This window comes from Lampris incognitus, chromosome 12, assembly GCF_029633865.1.
Source record: "Lampris incognitus isolate fLamInc1 chromosome 12, fLamInc1.hap2, whole genome shotgun sequence".
Taxonomy (NCBI): domain Eukaryota; kingdom Metazoa; phylum Chordata; class Actinopteri; order Lampriformes; family Lampridae; genus Lampris; species Lampris incognitus.
In genome coordinates, this window is record NC_079222.1 from 48,352,082 (window position 1) to 48,378,315 (window position 26,234).

The 26,234-nt window shown below is 45.1% G+C and overlaps 2 protein-coding genes across 2 annotated transcripts in view; one reads left to right on the forward strand and one right to left on the reverse strand.

The window, feature by feature from the left end:
• Positions 1 to 373: 373 nt before the first annotated feature.
• On the reverse strand, positions 374 to 10,433 carry ppwd1 (peptidylprolyl isomerase domain and WD repeat containing 1). The gene is made up of 11 exons (XM_056290902.1): positions 10,269 to 10,433; positions 10,078 to 10,180; positions 8,879 to 8,982; positions 7,055 to 7,175; positions 6,155 to 6,602; positions 5,862 to 6,052; positions 4,137 to 4,326; positions 2,726 to 2,907; positions 1,732 to 1,813; positions 674 to 856; positions 374 to 574 (listed from the first exon to the last, which is right to left on the reverse strand). Exons 1-11 carry the CDS (start codon positions 10,399 to 10,401, stop codon positions 431 to 433), a joined length of 1,881 nt encoding a protein of 626 aa, XP_056146877.1. The 5' UTR covers positions 10,402 to 10,433; the 3' UTR covers positions 374 to 430.
• Positions 10,434 to 12,712: 2,279 nt separating this feature from the next.
• Positions 12,713 to 26,234, forward strand: part of cwc27 (CWC27 spliceosome associated cyclophilin) — a 76,299-nt gene continuing 62,777 nt past the window's right edge. Inside the window, exons 1-10 of the mRNA XM_056290717.1 lie at positions 12,713 to 13,134; positions 16,777 to 16,873; positions 18,857 to 18,969; positions 19,945 to 20,088; positions 22,215 to 22,313; positions 22,436 to 22,539; positions 22,654 to 22,723; positions 25,728 to 25,807; positions 25,897 to 25,933; positions 26,038 to 26,204. Of these exons, the coding sequence (XP_056146692.1) occupies positions 13,093 to 13,134; positions 16,777 to 16,873; positions 18,857 to 18,969; positions 19,945 to 20,088; positions 22,215 to 22,313; positions 22,436 to 22,539; positions 22,654 to 22,723; positions 25,728 to 25,807; positions 25,897 to 25,933; positions 26,038 to 26,204 (953 nt within the window). The 5' untranslated portion in view covers positions 12,713 to 13,092. The remainder of the gene's footprint in view (positions 13,135 to 16,776; positions 16,874 to 18,856; positions 18,970 to 19,944; positions 20,089 to 22,214; positions 22,314 to 22,435; positions 22,540 to 22,653; positions 22,724 to 25,727; positions 25,808 to 25,896; positions 25,934 to 26,037; positions 26,205 to 26,234) is intronic.

A 26,234-nucleotide genomic window follows, 5' to 3' on the forward strand; every position in this document is an offset into this window, starting at 1 on the left:
GACGACCCGGGACGACCCACCAAGGTTGGACTACCCCGGGGCTCGAACCCAAGACCTTCTTGCTGTGAGGCCACCGTACTGCCCCACGTATACATTATACAGTACAGTTAAATAGTTGGTTCTCTTGATTTTCAGCGGGATTTGCTACCGAAAAATTCATCTGACTTGGCAAGGAGTTTCCTCTTGCTTCAAGTGTAGTGTAGAAATAATATCAACCGCAACATGTTCATCATGACAAAACGCGGGGGGGGTACCTAATCTTAGCCTTAAACCGAATAGTTCTGAATGTAGGTACGTGCAAATTAAACTCCCAAAGCCTGAATAGGCATGCCTTTGAAATGTCAGCAGTGAAGGAGGATGTTAAGTTCTTGAATTATTTCAAAATTTATTTGGTAAAAAAAAATGTACAGGTTATGAGCAGGGAGCAGGATCACTTTACAGTGATGTTGATGATGCTGATGTCTTCAAAAGGTTTGTCCGTCTTGGGGTTGACTTTAACATTGGAGATCCTCTGGACTACTTCCATACCTTTTGTGCTCCGTCCGAATACAGTATGCTTGTTGTCGAGCCAAGGCTGAAAAGCACAACGGTACAAGTTGATGGTGAGACTGAAATGGTGAGGGGGAAAAACAAAACAAGATACCCGTCACGTACACCTAATGAGGCGACTTACAGTTGGCACGACAGTGATGAAAAACTGTGATCCGTTGGTGCCAGGGCCTCCGTTGGCCATACTGAGAGTGTACGGGCGGTCATGTCTCAGTGTGGCGTGAAACTCATCCTCAAACTCTCCTCCCCAGATACTCTCTCCTCCCATCCCTGTGCCTGTGGGGTCTCCAGTCTGGATCATGAAACCCTGCAAATAAGTAAGAATTAATATTCAGGCAAGGCTAACTAGAGTAACTTGCACACCGACTACTGTAAAATAGGAATGCACGGGGTTGCTGTTAACGTGAGAGTGATGCCCCTGGTATAGCAACATCTCAGAGCAAGTCAAGACCACAACTGAGACCGAGACAGATTTTGTTGTTCTTGTTGCAAAGGTTTTGGATTCCCCCCCCCCCCAATTGTACCTGGCCAATCATCCCACTCTTCCGAGCCATCCCAGTCGCTGGCTCCACCCCCTCTGCTGACCTGGGGAGCGTTGCAGACTACCACATGCCTCCTCCCATACATGTGGAGTCGCCAGCCGCTTCTTTTCACCTGACAGTGAGGAGTTTCACCAGGGGGACATAGCACATGGGAGGAGCACACTATTTCCCCCAGTCCCCCCCCCCCCAACAGGCACCCCGACCGGCCAGAGGAGGCGCTAGTGCAGCGCCCAGGACACATACCCACCCACATCTGGCTTCCCACCTGCAGACACGGCCAATCGTGTCTGTAAGGATGCCAAACCAAGCGGGAGGTAACACGGGGATTCGAACCGAGCGATCCCAGCGTTGGTATGCAACGAAATAGACCGCTACGCTACCCGGACGCCCGGGCTGATCTCATCTTGACCTGTACTGGAAGCGCCATGTGAAAGGTGGAATTGAACATGTCTACATTTGAAGGTGAAAGCCAACATGACTTTCCTCTATACAAGCTTTGGTTTTAACTGCCTCCTACATGGGATGTATGCAGATGAGCAGACTTAGTATTCTAAAGCTGTGTGTGCAATGAACTGACTAAAGATTCTCATCAGAAATAAAAGCATATGACTGTCATGCCACAAAAGTCAGAGGACATTACCTTGATTACTCTGTGGAATATGTGTCCATTGTAATAGCCATTCCTGCTGTGGACACAGAAGTTCTCGACAGTCTTGGGGCATCTAAAAGGCATTAGAAAAGCGATCAATATCTCGACATGATGAACCAAGTCTTAAGGTTTGTTTACACAGCAAGGCAGTCATAGGAAAAAAACGGTTGCATGTTAAAAGTTCCTGAAGATGGCTTCTTTTGTTTAATTTACCGACACCCGCAGTGACACTATTCATTTTATTGGTTTCTGACCGCTTCAACTGCCAGAGATTAATTCAAAATGAAGCAGTCAGCTGTTGTGTCAGTAATCTCCTCTACACCAAGCAAAAACACGGTTCGATTACATGTTCTACATGCTTGGATCTACTGCCTTCTAGCCCCGGAAACTTTGTCCTTCAAACTTGCAGCTTCCTGTTCTTCTTCTGTATTGGGTTACTCTGGCGGACACATAAAACACTATGCGTGGTTTTAATTTCTCCCAGGAAGGCCCTACTATATAGTAATCGTTAAAATAAATGACAAAAATGTTCATGATTCAGAGATCCATGGATTTTCAATTGTCTTAGTTATACCAGTGATGGAAAGCTGGAGTTCACCACTACCGGTACTGGTATCATCGGCAGTCGATATCAGGCTAAAATGGGAGAGCTGTATGGGAGAAAGTGGCCTGATTTACTGGATTTTTGCCATGTGAAAGTATTTCTTTAATGGCGGAAAAAGACTGACTCCATCTCAATTATTCTGCCCACCGACCCAAAAACAATGGTCAAAGTCTGCACCATTAAGCAAAGTTAACGGATCGGATTGGTGCTCTGAATTGGCAGACAATTTAATGATTCCTACTTGGAACTGGCAGTGGAAAACATGATATCGGCCCATCCCTAATAGAAGGTATCAAATAAGGTATTTGTTTGTGGACCTTGCAAACCTTCAGGTTTGTCACTAACTGAGAGGAGATCTGTGCTGTGATAAAAGGAACCTACTCAACAGGAAACAGCTTGATATGGATGTCTCCAATGGTTGTGTGGATAATGGCACTGTCAGATACTCTCTTCGGCCCCTCGGCCTGTGTGGCAGCCATCACCTCCTCCTTTGATGGCTTCTCGTTAAAGATGTCTCGGTCAGAGTCGGCACTCTTGGTATCTTCTGGTTCCCTTTTGGAGAACTGGGGGTAAACGAATAAAAACAATCAGAATCAGAAACACTTTGTTGTTTCATTTCATGCACTTGCGCACATGAAATGAAATGAAACGTCGTTTCCCCCAGCCCACAGCAGTGCAACACAAAGACAAAACCACATATCCAAAAACTACAAGAACACATATATCCAAACGAACACCAGCCAGGATGACTGTTGGATCTGCTGGTCTGGATGGGCTAGCAGTTAGCTTAGCCTGTCCCACTTCCGCATCCTGTCAGACCACCCTCGGTGTTTCCTCTTCGGATGCAGCTCCGGTCAGAGCCGTGGTCCTTGGGCCCACGGGACACAGCAGACCAGGCTCCCTCAGCCAGTCAAACGCCAGCTCTCCCAGCCAGACACCTTCGACACACCTCCCCGCACTCCATGCGATGACACTAAAAACACAGTAAAGGCTAGGCGAGGCCGCCGCCAGACCGCCCTCGGTGTTATCAGAACTGCTGGTCTGCATGGGCTAGCAGTTAGCTTAGCCTGCCCCGCTTCCGCGTCCTGTCAGACCACCCTCGGTGTTACCTCTTCGGGCACAGCTCCAGGCAGGGCCGTGGTCCATGGGCCCACAGGACACAGCAGACCAAGCTCTCCCAGCCGATCCAGCACCAGCTCTCCCAGCCATCAAACGAAGACAATTTGAGACACAGATGACGGTACCGGGTGAGGCTGCCCCAAACATGAATTCGCACCGCCATCTTCCCACACCGTTACTGGGTGAGGCCGCTGCGAACGTGAATTTGCGCCGCCATCTTCCCACACTGGAAGCGGAATGATATGCACATATGCATAATATATCTTATACAAACAGGCAAGTCCTGTTTGTGTTAAGAGGGCAGTGAGCCCAAGAAAGCATTAGAGAAACAGACAAAATCCTAGTGTGAAATGACCAAGGTCTGCAGAGAAGAATGAAGAACCTGGAAACTTAAGACTTGATTAAAGTCCACAATATGCGTGAAAGAATGGGTTTGAAGGAGGTCAAGAAGATTAGGAATCTCATTAACATGGGGTAGGAGGGTTTGCGGAATGAGAAAAATGTCAGACCCATTCCAGGAAGCAACGGGTGAGCAAACTTTTTAGGGTTTTGTTGTTGATCAAAATGTACTGTATCTTTAGTTTCAATTGGTTAACATTTAACTAATAAAGCAAATGTGCAAAGTGAGGGTTTTTGTGAGCTGCTTTTGTAATAGCGTGTCATGTGGTCTCACCATGTAGAAACGGTTCTTCTTGAAGGCAGTGCAGAAGATGGTAGGATCAGGCTCACAGTTCTGTAAGTTAGGGTTGTCTGATGCCTTCATCTCAATTGTGGGTGCCGTGTGTGTGGCCTTCGCAGTCCCCTGGAAGAGGCTCAGCTTGACCACACGGATGTTCTCGAGCTTCCCGAGAATTCTCACACACCTGGGGAAGTACATCAGAGAAGTGTTTCTCAGATTTAAGCTACCATAACAATGTTTACGGTTAACAAGAGAGTCAAGGCAGTTTGAGGTACTTGTGTGCAGATACGTATAAGACTTGAGGGAACAGCACATGTGGATGTAGTATGATCTACATGACCATACCATCACACCTAGAACACCATTAGTTTGACAACTGATGATTCGGTGCAGACTACCTGCTGAAATACAAGGCAGGTCCCACATCAGACTGCTACTGAGCCTGAGACTTTTAACAGTGGGTGATTCTGCTATCAGATTGGTGTGCGATGAAACAAACAATCCAATAAACCCTGTCTGCCCTTCGTTCTGCTTCCTCCTTCTCTCCTGTAACCCTTTCCTCCATATTAGGTTCACGTGCATGCCTGAGTCTGGCTTGTTGTAACTGAAAAAAATCTCATATTTTCATTAATAATCTATGCACACAAAACATATAGTGAATATCTTAGTTAACCTAAGTTGATGTGAAGCGCTGTTTCACTTATAGATGAAGTATTTATAAATATCGCTAGCACCATCACGGGATGTCACCATCTTTGCTCATCCTCCTCATGCTGTGGATGGTACATCTGCAGCTGTTAATCTGCAGATGTAAAATTAGTTTGTTTCAGCGAATCTCTTGAAGCACTTTTTCACTTAAAAGTGAAGTATCTATGAAGATGAATGCTGTTTGGTCTCCAGAAAAAACGTTTTTTTTTTTTGCTTTCCCCCCCCCTTTTCTCCCCAATCGTATCTGGCCAATTACCCCACTCTTCCGAGCCGTCCCGGTCGCTGCTCCACCCCCTCTGCCAATCCGGGGGGAGGGCTGCAGACTACCACATGCCTCCTTCGATACATGTGGAGTCGCCAGCTGCTTCTTTTCACCTGACAGTGAAGAGTTTCACCAGGGGGACGTAGCGCATGGGAGGATCATGCTATTCCCCCCAGTCCCCCCCCCCGAACAGGCACCCCGACTGAACAAGAGGAGGATCTAGTGCAGCGACCAGGACACCCACATCCAGCTTCCCACCCACAGACACGGCCAATTGTGTCTGTAGGGACGCCCGACCAACCCGGAGGTAACACGGGGATTCAAACCACTGATGAATTTTCTCTGGTTAAACTAGTTGCGATTGTGAATGGCGTTTTAAAGGATCTTATTGAGAGGCTCCACCTCCAATTACAGAAGTAGCACCAAACCAATATGTAAGCCGGGAAGGCCAAATCGCATGTAGGTTTCATCTGATGCATAACTTAAAATCAGTAGCACGTTAAGAGTGAAACGCACTGAGTCCCATCCGGTCTCATTTCATTTAACTACTTCGCCACACGAGTCGTGATTTCCCATTGTCCCTAAATACAGGTCAACGATTGTGTGGTGGCACACACACTCTCACGTCAGATTTAATTCTAACGGATCCGACCTGTGCGTGGGAAATTGTGTACACAAAGGTAATGCGCATACACAGCGTTTACACACAAGGATCCTGGACTCTATGTTCACATCTGTCTAGAAGGTACCTGTTGGTCTCCACGTTGATGACCTTGATACCCAGCATTGTCCCGTAGAGGACAAAGTTGCCCGTCTCATCAAAGATGATGTTTGTCAAGCGGATGCCGTCCACCTTCTCCAGTTCCCTCTCCACCGCCATCCGCCTCCCAAACTCCATGTCGGGCAGCTGCTGCCTCATCTGCTGCAGCTCTGTGAACATCTAACAGAGGAGAAATCAGGCAACTCTGATTAGCATAAACATGGGTTTCAATCAGGAGTCGTATCAGTTGTAATCAGAGCTGAAAGGTTTAATGGGACTTACCGTCAACGATTCATCAAACACCCGCATCAGTTTCCCCGTCAGGAAGCGGAAGATCCTGACTTTCCGGTCAGAGGCAATGGTCGCCATTTTCTTGCCATCAGAGGAGAACACCAAGCTGATGGGATATGTTTTGTGTTTTGTAAATTCATACAGGTCTGTCTCCGTTTTGTATTCCCAGTGCACGTTTTTAGGGAACCGGAATTCATTTGGGAGGCCAGTCCAGTATTCCAGCATGCCTGCTTTGTCAGCGGACACAATTACCCTGAATTTAGGATTTAAGCAGATCTGTGAAAGCGGTAAAGAGTGCAGCTTATCAAAGGTATGAAGAGGCTGGTTGCTTCCCCGTCCATCAAAAATAAAGATCTTCCCTGTTGACTTCTCTGAGCAGGCCACAGTGGAGATGGCGTCCCCTGGGTTGTATATCCATTCACACTGACCTGGATGGAAGCTACACAAGGATATGACATCACAGAATTAGTTGGGATATGTAATACAGGCAGAGAAATGTAACTTCCAAGATTGGAAAAACAAATACATGATTCTATTTTTCATCACTGTGCATTACAACATGCACTTTCATAACCCAGCCACTGAGGATGCACAAGCCAGTGCATTCTTAGTGCCAGTCCCAAGCCTGGATAAATGGGGAGGGTTCCGTCAAGGAGGAAATCCAGCATAAAACCTTTGCAAAATCAAACCTGCGGAGGAGAGATGCTGGGTATATTGGGAGAAGGATGCAGAATATGGAGCTGCCAGGCAAGAGGAAGAACAAAGAGGAGGTTTATGGATGTGGTGAGGGAGGACATGCAGGTGGCCGCCGTGACAGAGAAAGATGCCGAGGACAGGAAGAGATAACGCAGTAATAGTAGTAGTAGTAGTAGACATGCATTTTAAACCTACCCCAACTTCAGCATATTGATCATGTCAAAGTTGACGACGTCAAATATTTTCATGGCCTGGTCATCACCAACCGAACAGAAAAGGGCTCCCTCAGCACTGACAGAAATGCTCTCAATCACACCTGCCAGACACACGTAGTCAACATATGTGCTACAGCAGAATGTCATATTTTGCATTTAACTGAACACACCAGAAGTCTGAAAACCCAAAGTGTATCATCTTTTTCTTCCTCTCATCTACGGGACCTCTTCAGTCTCAACTGACAGCAGGTATCCCCCACCCAATATTATAAAATACTGTATTGTATAATAGAATAATTAATAATAATCAATTATGAATAATAACAATACAGTGGCATAATGACTGAAAACTATCAGTTTCATATGCAAATTGCTGTGAGCATTAACTAGAGTTTCAATCTCAATGTGTGCTATTCCCAGAGGATTTCGGAATGGTTGCAGTCACAGCATTGTAAGATGGTGACAGATATACTCTTAGCCCCCCCCCCCCCAACGGTTCAGGGATGGTCGCTCCCAGTTCGTTCCCAGAGTACATCTGTCGCCATCTTACAATGCTGTGACTGCAACCATTCCCCAATCCTCTGTGAACAGTACACATGGCCATAGTAACTCTAGTTAATGGTCACGCCCATATTTGCACATGAAACTGATCGTTGGTTTCGCTCATTATGCCACTGTATTGTTTATAAGGGTGGGGTACCTGCAGTCACTGTATTGTTTATAAGGGTGGGGTACCTGCAGTCACTGTATTGTTTATAAGGGTGGGGATACCTGCAGTCACTGTGTGGTTTATAAGGGTGGAGATACCTGCAGTCACTGTGTTGTATATAAGGGTGGGATACCTGCAGTCACTGTACTGTTTGTAAGGGTGGGGACACCTGCAGTCACTGTACTGTTTTTAAGGGTGGGGATACCTGCAGTCAGTTGAGACTGAAGAAGTTACTTAGATGAGTGATGACACGTTTCTCTCAATAAACGTTGTGTCCAGATGAACTGATTCACCTTTCTGTCTGGATTATTGAGCATGCATGAAGACATTTTGACATCTTTTTCCTTGTGACCCATTCACCCCGTATACAGTTGGTTTTAAAATGCGGTTTTTGTGATCGGCTCAGAAGTGGACAGCGCTAAACAAAAGTGTAAATGAGCACCAAAACATTTTGTGAACTGGTTACTCAAACCACTTGCCGAGGTGGACTGGGATGCGTTTGACCACATATCTTTTGTAGTGTAAACGCTAATGCGTCCTGATGTGTCCCTGACAAGGACGTAACAGGAAAATACGTTATTAATGCAGGATGTGGTGGTTGTTTCGGTAACAGCGCACCAACTTTAAAAAAAATGGAGAGAGAGGAGAGTGTAGGTGGTTGGAGTAGAAGTGAAACAAGATGCCTAATCTCCATTTGGGCAGAAGAATCAGTCCTGTCAGTCTCAACAGTTTAGTCCGTACATGTACGTATATTAGTGCTTCAAACATCTTCAAACTTTAGCTACTGTTTTCACAGCTAGTCAGCAAATCTGGTGCTTGACTGAGGCCCTTTGACCTTGTAGCGGAAGTGACGTAGACAGTAACGAAACCTTCTTCTTCTTTGTAGTAATGAAATCTGATCACAAGTGGTCAGCAGGACGCATTTGGAGACACATGATAGACACAAGTGTAAACGGCGATGTGTCTCGCTGTCCACTTGCGATCCGATCGCCCAAAACGCATGTTAAAACCACATGTAAACAGGGTGTAAGTGACATAGATTAACTTGAAATTCGCCACATTGTGATGTAATATTATGACAAAGCTAGTTCATACCAAGATGGCTGCGAAAGTGTTTGACAAACTCAATCCCGTGGTCCTCTTTCTTCTTCCAAAACTTGATATGGCCATCCTGGCTGGCTGTGACGACAAAGTCTGTCCTGAGTTGGAGAGATTGACTTTGGTCACAGACAGAAATCTGTGGAGACATTAGAAACTACAAGGCTCAATGCAACATGATCCAGAAAGGGCTGGTGTGGGTGTAGGTCTTTGTAGCAGTTACACACCTGATTCTATTAGACAACCAATAATCTTGTGGGTGGAGAAGAGTGTCAGGAGTGATTTGTGACAGAAGGGTACCAGCAAGAGTTAAAGGGAAGGTTTACAAGATGGTTGTGAGACCAGCTATGTTATATTGTTTGGAGACAGTGGTACTGATGACAAGACAGGAGGTGGAGCTGGAGGTGGCAGAGTTGAAGATGATAAGATTTTCATTGGGAGTGACGAAGAAGGACAGGATTAGGAACGAGTACATTAGAGGGACAGGTCAGGTTGGACGGTTTGGAGACAAAGCAAGAGAGGCAAGATTGAGATGGTTTGGACATGTGTGGAGGAGAGATGCTGGGTATACTGGGAGAAGGATGCTGAATATGGAGCTGCCAGGGAAGAGGAACAGAGGAAGGGCAAAGAGGAGGTTTATGGATGTGGTGAGGGAGGACATGCAGGTGGCTGGTGTGACAGAGGAGGATGCAGAGGACAGGAAGAGATGGAAACGGATGATCCGCTGTGGCGTCCCTTAACGGGAGCAGCCGAAAGTAGTAGTAGTAGTAGTAGTAGCAGTAGTAGTAGCAGCAGTAGTAGTAGTAGTAGTAGTAGTGGTGGTGGTGGTGGTGGTGGTAGTAGTAGTAGTGGTGGTAGTAGCAGTAGTAGCAGCAGCAGCAGTGGTAGTAGTAGTAGTGGTGGTAGTAGCAGTAGTAGTGGTGGTAGTAGCAGCAGTGGTAGTAGTAGTGGTAGTAGTAGTAGTAGTAGTAGTACTAGTAGTGGTAGTAGTAGTAGTAGTGTAACTGCTTGGTTGGAACAAACACCTGCAGCCACACCGGCCCTTTCTGCATCATGTTGTTGCACTGTTTCAACGTCTACAGACGCAACAGGCGCACAACTCCTTTTCAGTTCTCTCTCGGACTCCATTAGCACTTACTCTGAACACACAATATCATTAGCACTTACTTTGAACACACAATACCATTAGCACTTACTTTGAACACACAATATGCGTGATGACGTCTTTGTGCATGTAGCTGCGCTCGTACATCGCAGCTGACGGGAGGTTGTCGAGGTAAACACGCTCAAACTGCAACACTGAGGGAAACAAAACGCACAGTCGATCAGCGCCATCGCTTGTGGCCTTTAGGCGCTAACATGTCATTGGACCGGACCCGGAACTAACCTTTCCTTTTTTTGGTCTTCGTGGCTTCGCTGGGCAGGGGCCCGACCCATTCGGCTTCGTCTCCTTCGTCGCCCTGACCGTGGTCCGCTTTTCTCTTCATGTTTAACTCCGCGCCGCTTCCGTCCGCCGCCATTGTTGCCCGCGTGTGTCCTCTGGGCTACCGTACTCCGCTTAGCGCGGATGGGTAATTCTATGCATTGTGGACGGCGTTGTGCCCCCACCAGTACAAAAGGAGTATTGCACCTTCAAAAAGCAAGCGAGATTTAAAAAAAAAAAGCAAGGCCTTTTCTTGAAAGTTGCTGCAGTATGCAGAAGTTGTCGTCTCCTCTATTTTGTGTATAAAGAACTGCCATTTAGGAATTGTAGATAATTAATTTTCGTGGGTTGAAAACGATGAAAGCCCCTAATTTCTGACAATAAGTGTGTCAGCCTTGTGATGGCCTGGAGGGCCTGTCCACGGTGTCTCCCTGCCTGCCGCCCAACGACTGCTGGGATAGGCTCCAGCATCCCTGACAGCGACTCTGACAGCAGGATAAGCGGTTTGCATAATGGATGGATGGATTAAAGTTCATATAGCCACGTATAATATTTGCCCAGACTCACCAGTCGACGCAATTGTAATCTGAATCCAACGACCAGTGTCGTACTTGCACCCACATTTGCATATGAAACTGGTCGTTATTGTACTGTATTGGTTAAGGGGTGGGGACACCTGCGGTCAGTTAGACTGAAGAGGTCACTTAGTTGAGTGATGAAACGTATCTGTCAATAAACGTTGTATCCAGTTGAACTGATTCAACCTTCATTGATTTGAAGAGCATGGGCATTTCAATCTGTGGGGTATTGGGGAACAGTCTGAGCATGGAACTCAAACAAAGTATAAACATTACGCAGTCAAGTACATATAAGGATAATGAAGAGTTGTGGTAACTGTCTAAGTGTTATTTATCTCTAAACATTTCTTGTTACATTTTTCTTTCTTTTTATGGCACAGAGCAGATGTTTGGGTTATGTATAGCATTGAGATCTGTTTATTCTTGGTACATGACATTAGGATGCTTTTCCTTTTTTTTTCAATTTCTGTCATGTGTTTTTTGATGGTTTCTCTTATTGTTCACGGTAGATGGGTTTGTATTGTGCACCACAACTTGCATTGAATTTGAACTATAGCTACTGTTAAGTGATATTAAATATAACCCGAGTGTATTTGTATTACTCTGTATGAACTCAATGTATGTAACCAGAACAGGGTGAAGAAGACACATTCACGTAGACGAAATATATTGCATGCCTCGCACTGAATGTGGGTAGGGGAGGGGGTTGCCCTCCCCTGGGGCCTTGGGAGAGATACCGTGTCTGGTGCAAGGAGGGCCCCCGGCTAAGAGCTGCAGGTCCAAACAGGATGAGCACTCCCTAAAGCTCAACCATGAAAGGGTGCATTGACCAAACATAGTGGACAGGAAAATCAAGGCCATGTGTGATGAATGAACAAGGGAGGTTTAGCACATAAAGAAGCACACACACAAAGAAAGTCAGACACGCACGACGGATTGGCAGAGTGTGTCTCCAGATCTGTACTCAATGAAACCATTTTAATCTCCTAAAACGTGGTGGCTGTTTTCTTCACATCAAACGGACTCGGGGACGAGGACCACGAAGGGGTTTCTCAACACTACACTACAGTGGGAATTGAGTTTCAGATATATAGTAGCTGTTCGGATAATGGATGGGTATATACATAGTAGCTGAACTGACTGACGTGTAGGTGAGCAGGAGTAGGAGAAAATAAGTGTATACGTCCTCCTACTCCTCTTCCAACTAATAATGTGGTGCATACGGAGATTTGTTCGCTGAGTTTGATGTGTGGATTTGTTGATCACTTCAGATGATTGGAAATGGTTTATCTGTAGATCCTTTCCTGCTTATTCCCATCCATCCATCCATCCATTAATAAATTATCATCATCATCATCATCATCGCTAAACCAGTACATTCTTAATGCAGGTGCGTCAGGAAAGGCATCCGGCATAAAATCCCTGCCAAATCAAATATTCGCATCATAAATCAGATTTCCACACCGGATCGGTCGAAACCCGGGTTACCAACGGACACCCCACCGGTACTGTTCACATATTGTACCGTCGTCATTTAATCAATAAACCCCGGACCGGTCGCGTGTCGAGATGGTGTTTCCAAGGGCCGATTACGACGTTACACTTGAGACAAACCAACAACATTTAGAGGGGGGGTGTGTGTTTGTGTGTTGCGACGTATTTGCGTTTCCTCAGCCCACTCGACAATTATCAAAATATTGCATCCGATTAAAAAATAAAAGCTACTGAAAACCAACCGACTCGTTGTTTTGTCTCTACGAGCCTAGAGGACGAAGTTACACAACTGTCTCTATCTAGCGCGCCCCTCGCGTCCAACGTAAACAACGCTCACGCTGACAGACGCGGCCGTGGCGATAAGCCTTGTCCTTTGAAGCGGCTAACCAACCTGATTTAGCCGCCGCCCGGCGCTGACCTCTCCAACGTTTAGCCGCCGCCCGGCGCTGACCTCTCCAACGTTTAGCCGCCCGGCGCTGACTTCTCCAGCGTTTTAGCCGCCGCCCGGCGCTGACTTCTCCAGCGTTTAGCCGCCGCCCGGCGCTGACTTCTCCAACGTTTAGCCGCCGCCCGGCGCTGACTTCTCCGACGTTTAGCCGCCGCCCGGCGCTGACTTCTCCAACGTTTAGCCGCCGCCTGGCGCTGACTTTCCCACCATCTCCACCATTTAACGCGACCTTTTCTTGTTGCTGACGGTGAACAGCTAGACGAGCGGTATGAGCAACATTTACATCCAGGAGCCGCCAACCAATGGAAAGGTGAGTAACGACTGATGCACTTTGCACTGGGACAGCCTCAGCTAACCGCGAGTCCGTCCATACGTTCGCGTGAGGGCTTCAACAAACGATTTTTCGTTTTGAAAGGTTTTTTAAATGCCCCATTGCTGATGCTGAAATTATGGTTAAAAACAAACACACCCAACCCAGTCCTCAAGGACCCCCTATCCTGCATATTTTCTTTGCAACCCTTAATAGGTACCTGTTTGTAGTTATTCAACCAATCAGCAATGAATTTGGTCAGCTGTTGCCCACCTTGCATAATTAAGTGCTGCGAGATGATTGGTCGAGTAAGTACAAGCAGGGCTACCTATGCAGGGTTACAATGAAAATCTGCAGGATAGGGGGTCCTTGAGGACTGGGTTGAGAAACACTCCCCAGAGGAGGCCAAAGTGCTGGTCGTCAGAGATGGAAAGGATCTTGAATCTTGTCAGTGAGCACTAAGCAACACAACGAGGTTCAACACGCCCATCAACAAAACATGCAAAGTAAGATATCATACACAACCATGACCGGACCAGACAGTAGTCTTTCATCACCGGCTGGAAACACTGATGAACCGCCCAGTCCTCAAGGAACCCCTATCCTGCATATTTTCTTTGCAACCCTGAATAGGCACCTGTTTGTAGTTATTCAACCAATCGGCAATGAATTTTGTCAGATGTTGCACACCTTGCATAATTAAGTGCTGCGAGATGATTGGTCGAGTAAGTACAAGCAGGGCTACCTATGCAGGGTTACAATGAACATCTGCAGGATAGGGGGTCCTTGAGGACTGGGTTGAGAACCACAGCGGTTAGAGAACAGTAAAACAGGAATTGAAGATGTTCTGATATTCCCAACACAAATCACGGGATATGGAAAATGATACCGACCCAGAAAATAATGTCCTCAACAACAACTGTCTATGCTACACTGGTGATCAGTCTAACACGATGGTCAACTCAGATCGTAAACATTTCAATTATCCACATTAACAGCAGAAGCCTATACGCCAACTTCCAAAACATCTAAGTCACTTCAAGAATCCATTCAACATAACAGCTCTATCTGAAACATGGATTAGCCCTGGTGGCGCAGTGGTTAGCGCGGTCGCCTCACCGCAAGAAGGTCCTGGGTTCGAGCCCCGGGGTGGTCCGACCTTGGGGGTGGTCCCGGGTCATCCTCTGTGTGGAGTTTGCATGTTCTCCCCGTGTCTGCGTGGGTTTCCTCCCACAGTCCAAAGACATGTAGGTCAGGTGAATCGGCCGTACTAGATTGTCCCTAGGTATGAATGTGTGTGTGTGTGTGTGTATGTCGGCCCTGTGTGATGGCCAGGCGGCCTGTCCAAGTGTCTCCCCGCCTGCCGCCCAATGACTGCTGGGATAGGCTCCAGCGTCCCGTGACCCTGAGAGCAGGATAAGCAGTTTGGATAATGGATGGATAGATGGATTAGGCCTGAGAAAGGTGTTTACTTTGAGTTAGCCAGATATAAATTGTCTTATAAGAACAGGAGGAACAAAACTGGGGGGGGGGGTTGTATGTGAGGGGGGGTGTATGTGAGCAACAGCCTGAATTACAAGGTGGTAGACGTTACGTCAACAGCTGTTGATGATGTGCTGGAATGTATCACAATTGAAATCTCAATGGGAAAAAAAGAAGAATGTAATTGTAGGTTGTATATTTTGAGCACCGGGGTCAAATATTAAAATATTTAAGGACTGCATAGAAGAAACGTATTCAAAATCAACCCAAAAGAATATGTTCAGGTGTGGGGATTTCAGTATAGACCTGTTAAATCCTAATAAGCGCAATAAGTCAGAAGAGTTCATTAATACAGTGTATAGTTTGGGTTTATATCCTAAAATCACTACACCTAGCAGAATCACACCACACTGTGCCGCCTTAATAGACAATATATTCACAAACATTGTAGGAGGCCACACTGAGAGCAGGTTTTTAATACATGACGTCATGAACATCTACCAGTTTTTATAGTCTATGACTGTAATTTTAGGAAGAACAAAGTTCCCAGCAACATTAAATATGTCAGAGTAAGGACAGAGGAGTCCATGAATGCTTTCAAAAATGAATCACTAACACATAACTGGAATATAGTGTTACAAAGAAAGAGACACTGACAAAGCTTACTAAACAAGCGACTATGCACGAGGTTCTTTAGAGAGAGAAACATAGTAAATCTGTTACCACAGCCATGGATAGTTGAAAGGCCCTGGTTACCATACTCCATATTATCACACACGCACACATTTAGGATAGATCACCACGCTACCATTCAAGCCCTTGCTCTTTCTCTCTTCCTCTCACACACACTTTTCTCTCATTCACACACACACACACACATGTGTGTGCTCTCTCTTTGTCTCACACACTCTCACTCAGTCACACAATCACTCAGTCACACATTCACTCAGTCACACACACCCACTCAGTCACGCACTCGCTGTAGGTTTAACGGAGTGATTGAAGTTGGACAGGGGTAAATGGACTGCGTGTATTTGGCGCTTTTCCATCTGCAAAGTCCACTCAAAGTGCTTTAAAGTTAATGCCTCACATTTATTATGTACACACACACACACGCACACTCATGCACTGATGGAGGTGTCAGCCATGCAAGGTAACAACCAACTCATCAAGAGCAGTTAGGTTTTAGGTGTCTTGCTCAGGAGCACCTCGACATTTTTGCCAGTAAGGGCTGAGGATTTAACCAACACCCCCCCCCCCCCCCCCAGTTACTGGAAGCCCTGCTGTATCTCCTGAACTACTGTTGCCCCAGCGTACCTATATTATTGATATTATTATTATATGAGACTAGTTATCATCTAGAAGTTTGGTCACTGTAATGTCATCATATAACTTAAATGTTGTCATTCCTTGTTCTGAAAGACTCCACCTCGGTAGAGGGATACAATCTGTTTTAACTGAGTGAAAAGAAGAATGAGTGCCTCTGCTTGGTCACCACGTCTACACCATACCTACCCACCCTCCTCAGTTCAGGAATGTTTGTTCCCTCTTCACATAGATGGCCTCTTCGACCCCCCCCCCCGTTCAAACCAGCGTTCCTCCCTATCAAGGACGGGGGGGGGGGTTAAGAGTACATCTGTCACCATCTTATAATGTTGTGTTTGCAAATATTCCCCAGTCCTCTGTGAATAGTACACATGGCCACTGTAACGCTAGTTAATGGTCACGCCTGTTTGCATATGAAACCGGTCGTTGGTTTCGGTCGCTATGACACTGTATTGTTTATAAGGGTGGGGATACCTGCAGTCAGCTGAGACTGAAGAGGTCACTTGGATCAGTGTTTCCCAACCCAGTCCTCAAGGATCCCCTATCCTGCAGATTTTCATTGTAACCCTGCATAGGTAATTGTGCAAGGTGTGAGAAATCTGACATAATTCATTGCTGATTGGTTGAATAACTACAATAACTACCTATTCAGGATTGCAAAGAAAATCTGCAGGATAGGGGGTGCTTGAGGACTGGGTTGGGAAACACTGACTTAGATGAATGATAAAATGTTTCTCCCACTGAGCTGTTGTGTCCAGATGAACTGGTTCAACGTTCTTGGATTTCCTTCCCAGGATTACTGAGCATGCATCATGTCTTTTTCTGTTCTACTAGGTGCTGCTGAAGACCTCAGCAGGTGATATTGACATTGAACTGTGGTCCAAGGAGGCGCCCAAAGCATGTAGAAACTTTGTGCAGCTATGTATGGAAGGTAATGATTTACATACTCTTAATACTTGATATCCTGGATTATAGTCTATATAACAGTAACCTCACTCGCCATTCTGGTTTAGACTTGTGAAGGCACGGCAATTTGTAATTGGTGTTGGCGTCATTCATCTGGGATTTTGTTTATAAATGTTATGTGGTCCAAAGTCTTCAGTCAGTAATGCACAAAATGAGGAAAGAAATCCTCATCAGTTGATGTCTGAGTCTCAAATAAAACATATTGCAAAAACTAAGACTTCATAAAGCTCCAACAGATGGAGATAAATGAATGTATAAATGAATAACTCATGAAAATAGGTGCCAGAACAGCCTCTGAACATAGTCATACAAATCAAGTCATTGACTGTCAACGTCTTATTCTCATTTTACTTCTCTTATACATACCATTGGTTAACTTGAAACAATTTGTATTGGGATATTCGATTCAGTCACTCTAGATCAGGGGTCGGCAACCTGTGACACGCGTGCCTACAGTGGCACGCGAGGCCATTAAAAACACGGGCATGTGGAACAATTCAATAAAAAATATTTTTCAATATACTTTTTTTTTGATAAAAAACATTTTAGCATAAAATATAGCCTATTGGTGAACTAAAGGAACAGTTCAATTTAAAATAATACTGAAAAAATTAATTAGTCTCAAAATACACCGTTGTTTTTGACAGCAAGAGATCGCACACAATGGGCTCTGTGCATAACTGTAGTCCACTGACTTCTGGTTTCTACTGCAGCGGTCATACCAGTTTCCTGTTTGTTGGCATGTGCTGTTGACAATGGCATATTTTTCACGGTGCCTGCAAGATTTATCATGGATGAATGTCAACGACATGCACGAAATTGTCAACAAACTTTCACCTGCACCTACCAGCAAACGAGTGAAAAATTTCAAGTTGTACATATCAAGTTACGTCCACAATTATCAGGATGAGTGGACGGACGGATGGACGGAATGAATTGTGGACGTAGCACACGCCAACAAACAGGAAACTGGTATGACCGCTGCAGTAGAAACTGGAAGTCAATGGACTACAGTTATGCACAGAGTTGATTTGATATGGTCTATCATGACCTCCCGCCCCCCCCCCCCCCCCCGCCCCGATCTGCCCACAAGTGCAGCATTATAGCGGTAGTGACAACATAGCATAGCTAGCTAGTTTTCTGTTTTGCTTATGTCAAGAACAACTGACGATGGATGGCAGCTTGATATAGCGCCAGAAATTAGTCCACCCCAAGGATGGGGTCCCCCGGCAAAAACAGAGCAATATATAGTGTACGATGTTAAGTGCTGGGAGGATTGCCATGACTTGTACGTTGGGGAAACTAAGCAGACGCTAGCCAAGAGGATGGCTGGGTCAGGCCAGAACTCTACAGTCTACCAGGGGTGGGCAGTCTTATCCAGAAAGGGCCAGTGTGGGTGAAGGTTTTTGTTCCAACCAAGCAATTACACACCTGTGTCTCACTAATCAAGTTCCTCAGGAAAGACTCTACTGGTCGATTAGTGGGATCAGGTGTGTAATTGCTTGGTTGGAGCAAAAACCTTTACCCACACTGGCCCTTTCTGGATAAGATTGCCCACCCCCCCTGGCAGGCCAGTGGACACTTTTAACGTTGTGTCCTGATGAACTGATTCAATTTTGTGTGACGTCCTTCTGATAAACATCTTAAACTGAACCTGCTCAGCGATCAGCCAAGCTAGCAGTCATGTCTACATTCTAGTAAGGGCGGAATACAAATATTTTCTATGACAAACCATTTTTAAACACGGTTGTTTCAAAATGTTAAATTTTTGTGATTACAAAGTGTTGACAAGCTCTATTACAAAGTGTGACATGTATTACAAAAAGTGACCGAATTATTACAAAGTGCTACAGCCATGACAACGTGTAACGATTATTACAAGGAGTGTCGCCACACTGAACAATAATGTAAACATCCTGTATGTAATACTGCATTACTTTCCCTTAAGGTTACTACGATGGCACGATATTTCACCGGGTGGTGCCTGAATTCATTGTTCAGGGAGGAGATCCCACTGGAACAGGGACTGGTGGAGAGTCCATCTACGGCAGGCCGTTCAAGGTCAGGTCCCTACATCAGTTTTATACAGACTGTTTGAACTCATGAATCCTGCTGTAAGATGTATTTTTGAATATGCTCAAAGCTTGTTAGCATGGAGAGTTTGCGGTGGATCTTTACTAATCATGACATGTCTTATCAGAGAGAGTTAAGATGTGATGTTTACATGGTGAATAGCAGTATCCCTTTGGATAATTGGCTGTCTAACTGGCTTTTTGCGGTGAGGATCTAGTGTCACAGCATTAATACTTTATATACAGGGCGTCCAGGTAGCATGGCGGTCTATTCCGTTGCCTGCCAACACGGAGTTCGTCGGATCGAATCCCCGTGTTACCTCTGGCATGGTCGGGCGTCCCTACAGACACAATTGGCCGTGTCTGCGGGTGGGAAGTCGGATGTGGGTATGTGTCCTGGTCGCTGCACTAGCGCCTCCTCTGGTCGGTCATGGCGCCTGTTCGAGGGGGAGGGGGAACTGGGGGGAATAGCGTGATCCTCCCACGCGCTACGTCCCCCTGGTGAAACTCTTCACTGTCAGGTGAGAAGAAGCGGCTGGCGACTCCACATGTATGGGAGGAGGCATGTGGTAGTCTGCAGCCCTCCCCGGACCGGCAGATGGGGTGGAGCAGCGACCGGGTCAGCTTGGCCGGATACAACTGGGGAGAAAAGGGGGGGGGGTTCTCTATACACAACATAATTTACAGTAAAAATATTATTTTTGTAGTTAATGATAGATTTTATTTGTGGTTTAAATGGTTTGCCCTCTCCAGTTTATTTTGTGGAAATGCTTGGTTTTGTGAAAATATCAGTTTTCAGTAGGTACAATTCAGAATTCCATTCATAATGTAATTTTGTATCTTATGTGTTTCATGTATGCAGCCTACTAAATTAATGTTCTCGTACTGGCAAACTAACTTGGCCAGTAGAAAAGAGATTGTGATTCAGGTTGTGCATTACTGCTTTCTATGCTTCTCATTTTAGGATGAATTTCACTCCAGGCTGCGCTTCAATCGCAGAGGATTGGTGGCCATGGCGAACTCAGGACCAAATGATAATGGCAGTCAGTTTTTTTTCACCTTGGGACGTGCTGACGAGCTTAACAACAAGCACACCATATTTGGCAAGGCAAGTTAAACATTTCAGCTTTCAAGAATCTTTCTGTCAACATATTTGGGCAAGGATGATCCTCTAAACTAAAAACAACATTCTCACTTATCACACTAACATTATGTTATGCAGTGACATGTTTGGTGTGTCTAGGGCTGGGTGATATGGCCTATAATTGAAATTACAATATTTTAGGGGCATCCAGGTAGCGTAGCGGTTTATTCTGTTTTGTAGAACTCGTCATACTCCCACGCTTTGGTTCAGCTGTCACCACAGTTTACTGAAATAACAAAAAGACACACATATTCTCTAATATTAGTTGTTAACATCGGCTGGCCGCTGGTCTGCTGGGGTTCATACAGTTCATGTGTTCATTTCCTACAACAAAATCCTGAGCTTAACTATTTCTTTCAATAAATATTTTCAGTCCTGCATGTACATTTTTGATGGGGGCACAGTGGCATGGTGGTTAGCGCGGTCGCCCCTCAGGAAGAAGGTCCTGGGTTCGAACCCCGGGGTTGTCCAACCTTGGGGGTCATCCCGGGTCATCCTCTGTGTGGAGTTTGCCTGTTCTCCCCCATGTCTGCGGTGGGTTTTCTCCAGGTGCTTCGGTTTCCCCCACCATCAAAAAGACATGCATGTTAGGGTTAATACTAATGTCTGTGTCCCTGACCAAGACAATGGGAAAAGAACTGGAGTTGGTCCCCAGGCACAGCATGAAGGCGGCAGCCCACTGTTCCTAGCTACACAGATCATAGCTAGGATGGGTTAATTTGCAGTAACTGAATTTCCCCCAAGGGATTAATAAAGGAAACGTAACAATTAATTACATCAACCTTTCCATTAGATGCTAATACCATCCTGTGAGCAGAGGCATCCCACTGCCACTGTACCGGCTCTGGTTCCACTGTCAAGTTTGAGATAACAGTCATCATAGGCTACTGATACATTTCTCTGTCCTCAAATGTAGCTGCAGCCTTGTTTATAACTCTCCTCTGACTAGTTCAAATATTAATTCAAGATACCTATACATCAGTCCTAACTAGTCAAATGTTAATTGTAATTTGCTTATAATCAGTTGCATTGGTAGAACTGGTAGTTGAACTGGTTGAACTGGTAGAACTGGTAGAGTTGGTAGTTGAACTAGTAGAACTGGCAGTTGAACTGGTAGTTACACTGGTAGAACTGGCAGTAGAACTGTTAGTTGCACTGGTACAACCAGTAGAACTGGTAGTTGAACTGGTAGAACTGGCAGTTGAATTGGTAGTTGCACTGGTAGAACTGGTAGAACTTGTAGTTGAACTGGTAGGACTGGTGGAACTGGTAGTTGAACTCATAGAACTGGTGGAACTGGTAGAAGTAGAACTGGTAGGTACTTCATTTCCAATCAATATGTTGTCATAGATACCTTTCTCATTTTGATATGTTAACATTTAAAGGGAATAGAGAGAACATTCTTATATACATAGTGTCCTTTTTGAGGTGTTCACCAGAAAGGATTATTTTTTCTAATATTGTATGTATGACTTATACTAGCTATACTTTTTCTCATAGTTATAGTAATCTTGGAATTTTACTTTTTAATAATTTGCACTAGGCGGCACGGTGGCGCAGTGGTTAGCGCGGTCGCCTCACAGCAAGAAGGTCCTGGGTTCGAGCCCCAGGGTTGTCCAACTGTGGGGGTCGTCCCGGGTCGTCCTCTGTGTGGAGTTTGCATGTTCTCCCCGTGTCTGCGTTGGTTTCCTCTGGGTGCTCCAGTTTCCTCCCACAGTCCAAAGACATGTAGGTCAGGTGACTCGGCCATACTAAATTGTCCCTAGGTGTGAATGTGTGTGTGTGTGTGTGTGTGTGTGTGTGTGTGTGTGTGTGTGTGTGTGTGTGTGTGTGTGTGTATGTCGGCCCTGTGTGATGGCCTGGCAGCCTGTCCAGGGTGTCTCCCTGCCTGCTGCCCAATGACTGCTGGGATAGGTTCCAGCATTCCTGTGATCCTGAGAGCAGGATAAGCGGTTCGGATAATAGATGGATGGAATAATTTGCACTAATGCATAAAAGAACTACAGGCATAACAATGCAATTGGACTACCTGGTAATCTGGATAAGCTAATTACTAATTCTAGCACTTTCCTCCACTATTCCTACTGTAGATCACAGGGGACACAATTTATAACATGCTCAGATTATCAGAAGTCGAATGTGATCGGGAAGAAAGACCTTTGAACCCTCACAAGATGAGAACAACTGAGGTATGTTCTGACATTTATTTTACCATCACATGCTTGATTCTTGTACTTGTACATTGTATTACTCGTGTACATTGTACTTGTAGTGTATATTACTAATGTCAAAAACCATTTTGTCTGCACAGGTATTACACTCTCCTTTCGATGACATCGTTCCTTGTGAAAGAAGGAAAACCAAAACGAAAAAAGATAAAGAGGAAGGAAAGAAATGTCAGGCAAAAGCCACCAAGTGAGTTTTCAGACATTCTGTTTCGTCTGATCATAACTGACTCCCAAATTTAACAAAACGAGGCATTCTTATCATTGTTATTCCATCATTTCTCATTAACATAAAAAAACATAGAAACTTCAGCCTTTTATCTTTTGGAGAAGAAGCAGAAGAAGAGGAGGAGATGGTGACTCAAGTCAGCCAGGTATGACATTTCAGGCAACTCCCTTGGCTGATAAAACATGCAGTTGTTCAGGATTTACTGTAGGTTTCGTTTGATGTTTACTCTAAAAAAGAAAGATTATCTCAAATTAAGCATCTTGTTCGTCTTTGTTTAGTGAAAAATTCCTCTAACTAGTCTTATAATCACGAAACAAGGACTCTGTTGAAACGGGCATTGTCACGGCGAGAGCAGGAGAGGACCCAAATGCAGACAGCAAGGACAGGCTGGGCTTGAACAAAGCTTTAATAATGACAACACTTACAAACCCCAGGAACAGACGGCAGGTACAGACAACAGGAAAGCTCACAAAATGACGTGGCAATCTGGCGACCAAGAGTCTCTCTGAGTGTGTGAGACAAACTGACCAAGAGTCTGAGCACCCAAGGGGCATATATACCCCCGGGGGGGGGGATCAGGGAGATCGGGCACAGGACCCGTACAGCCAGTTGGAGAAAGGGGAGGGAGCTTGGGCACAGGTGCGCAGGACAGGTCAGGAACCAGGCAGCCAATCGGAGAAAGGGGAGGGAGATTGGGCGCAGGTGCGCAGGAACCGCACAGTCAATCAGAGAAGGGAACAGTTGAGTGAAGCCGGGCAATCAGAGTCACTCAGGCACATGAACTGAAACACCAATCGGGATGGGGATGGGCGAGCCCTGATGACCCAGATCACACACCCATGTTAAGCATTATATTATTATTATTATTATTTATTATTATGATTAATATTATTATTAATATTATTGAAATGGGCCTGTGGGATAAGAAAATATTACTAGCAATATCGTGAAATGAGCATTATGAGATTTAAAACAGCATTTGCTTGTCCTCCAGACCTAATAGGGAGCAGCCCTACAATTCGTAGCTACGGCGTCTTCAGGAGGAGGCAAATTTTACATCTTTACACTCTGACCATAAAAATAATATTGCCTTACCTGTGAAGGATAGATTCTTCAAAAATGTGTATTTAGCTACATGAAATAAAAACGATATATCTCCAATTGAGCCAAATCCCTCAGACATCACAGCAGCTCTATTGAATCGTTGTGGACTTTGAAAGCTTAGAATTGTTTTTTTACCAAAACATTCGAGGACAAAGACCCAAGTTACGTCATTTACAATTGAAACTAGACTAGCTAGCTTGATGCTATTTGTTTTAACTAGGGTTCTGTAAGTTAAATAATTATAATAAATAATGACAATATAATAATGATAATAACAATAATATAATATAAATATAACTAAATATAAATTTAAAAAAATATATAATATAATAATAATTACTGAGAACATACATGTGAGCACATAGCTAAAACTAATTTCAGAGTGAACTGTCTTCCAAATTTTTGTGGATGTGTGTCAAACATGGAGGTATACAACCGGTGTTGTTTTACAAGTTTGACGCTGACCAGCAGGGCATAATTTTTCATGGTTTTGCAGCTCTTGAGAACAAATAATTTATCTAAAGTAACCGGCGTGTTTATAATCAGAAGTTACAGTATGCAACATCATGCTCAAATGCTAATGGTTGTCATTTGGGTTAAAATGTTGGTGAAAAATGTTCATCAATACATTTGAGGTTTTTCACTAAATAGAAAAGCTGTAAAGTTAGAATGTATGTGGAAGTGCTGTGGTGGTATTCTGGGCCTTCATCACATTTCATGAAAAGTTAAAATAAATTAAATGACTCAGCAACAAACAAGGCTTAACCTACATTAATGCTCCGAGTCAGAACAGCTTCATTTTAGTGCGTCCAGGTAGCGTAGCGGTCTATTCCGTTGCCTACCAACACAGGGATCACAGGTTCGAATCCTCGTGTTACCTCCGGCTTGGTCGGGTGTCCCTACAGACACAATTGGCCGTGTCTGCGGGTGGGAAGCCGGATGTGGGTATGTGTCCTGTCACTGTACCAAGTGCCTCCTCTGGTCAGTCGGGGCGCCTGTTCAGTGGGGGACTGGGGGGGAATAGCATGATCCTCGTACACGCTACGTCCCCCTGGTGAAACTCCTCACTGTCAGGTGAAAAGAAGCGGCTGGCGACTCCACATGTATTGAAGGAGACATGTGGTAATCTGCAGCCCTCCCTGGATCGGCAGAGGGGGTGGAGCAGCGACCGGGACGGCTCAGAAGAGTGGGGTAATTAGCCAAGTACAACTGGGGAGAAAAGAGGGGGGGGGGCAAACCAATGGGTAATGTCCCAAGCATTATGTCCATCTCTTCTACCCATCTGGTTTGATAAGGAGAGCGTGAAGCTCCACATATGGTAGTCTAAGTTCTCCTCTTCCTCAGTAGGGACAAAGACGTGGAGGTGCACAGTGAGATGGTATCTGAAATATTCCACAACCTAAAGCCTTCATCCTCCATACAAGTTTAAATTTCACCTAAGTAGGTTTATTTTGTCCTCCTCCGAGTGTGTTAAAACAGTTTGCCCATCCATGTGTAGGGGTTGTAATGAGGCCTCCGCTGAAGGTTAATACTGGACGATATGACTTTCTGCGGGCAAGGGCCGTCGAGTACATTCATGTGGAATCGGTGGAAAATATCCTCAAAATGCCCTGGAAAACGATTTCCTAAAAAGAGTCGGAACCCGGCATGTGAAGATTGTATGTATCACGTAGCAGTTTCCTATGTAATAAAAGAGGAGCTGCCCGTTGAATTTTACATATGTTCAAACAGGGATCGGTTGCCAAGTCGACCTCAAGATATCATGTAATCTGTGGAAATACCCTCAGTGAGCTACGGAGTCCAATGAAAAGGATTTCTGACATGTGCCCCTAAAAAAAATGTACATTAAAAAAAATGTAAAACCATCTTTTAAACTCCAAGACCCTGAAACTCTTGCATATATATCTTTATGGTTAATAAGTCAGGTAAGCTCACAATGTAGATGTTTTTATCACTCGGCACACTATCTACACACACATTTGTGTAAGATCATGTAGAAAGTTTTAAGTACTCTTTCGTTTGCTTACATGCTTCTGTTACTGCAGACGCTGAAAGGAAAAAGCAAAAGCAGCCATGACCTACTGAAGGACGATCCCAGACTAAGTTCTCTTCCAGCGGTTGATAAGTATGTACGACGATGGTCATTTCTCACATCGCTGTTCACCGTATCTTCTCACACTGTTAAGCTGATCCTCTTGGTCTCTGTCTCCGAAGGAAAAACGAGAGGGCCGCAGCTGGAGATACAGCCGAGGTAGGTTCTCACCACGTTTAAAACCGTCTGAATCCTCTCACATCAGATACCACGTAGGTGTGTTTCCATTCCCCTGTCGCTGTAAGTTCCACGTGCTCTGATAGGTGGACGGCGATGAGGTGACAGGGAAAGGAGATGCCGATGAAGAGTATGACTCGGACCATAAGGACAAAATGAGAGAACTCCTCGCTAAAAAGCTGAAGAAAGACAAAGGGCCAAACGAAAAGCCAGAACCAGCTGAGGAGGATCGAGGGAAGAAGACCAGTCGCAGGTGAACTATTCCACTGAACCTTGGTCCGAA

Coding starts and splice junctions, on each gene's coding strand:
- ppwd1 (XM_056290902.1), bottom strand. CDS start 10,401: ATGGCGGCGGACGGAAGCGGCGCGGAGTTAAACATGAAGAGAAAAGCG. Junction 10,181..10,268: donor GAAGACCAAAAAAAGGAAAG/GTTAGTTCCGGG, acceptor TGTTTCCCTCAG/TGTTGCAGTTTGAGCGTGTT. Junction 575..673: donor TCATCACTGTCGTGCCAACT/GTAAGTCGCCTC, acceptor TGTGCTTTTCAG/CCTTGGCTCGACAACAAGCA.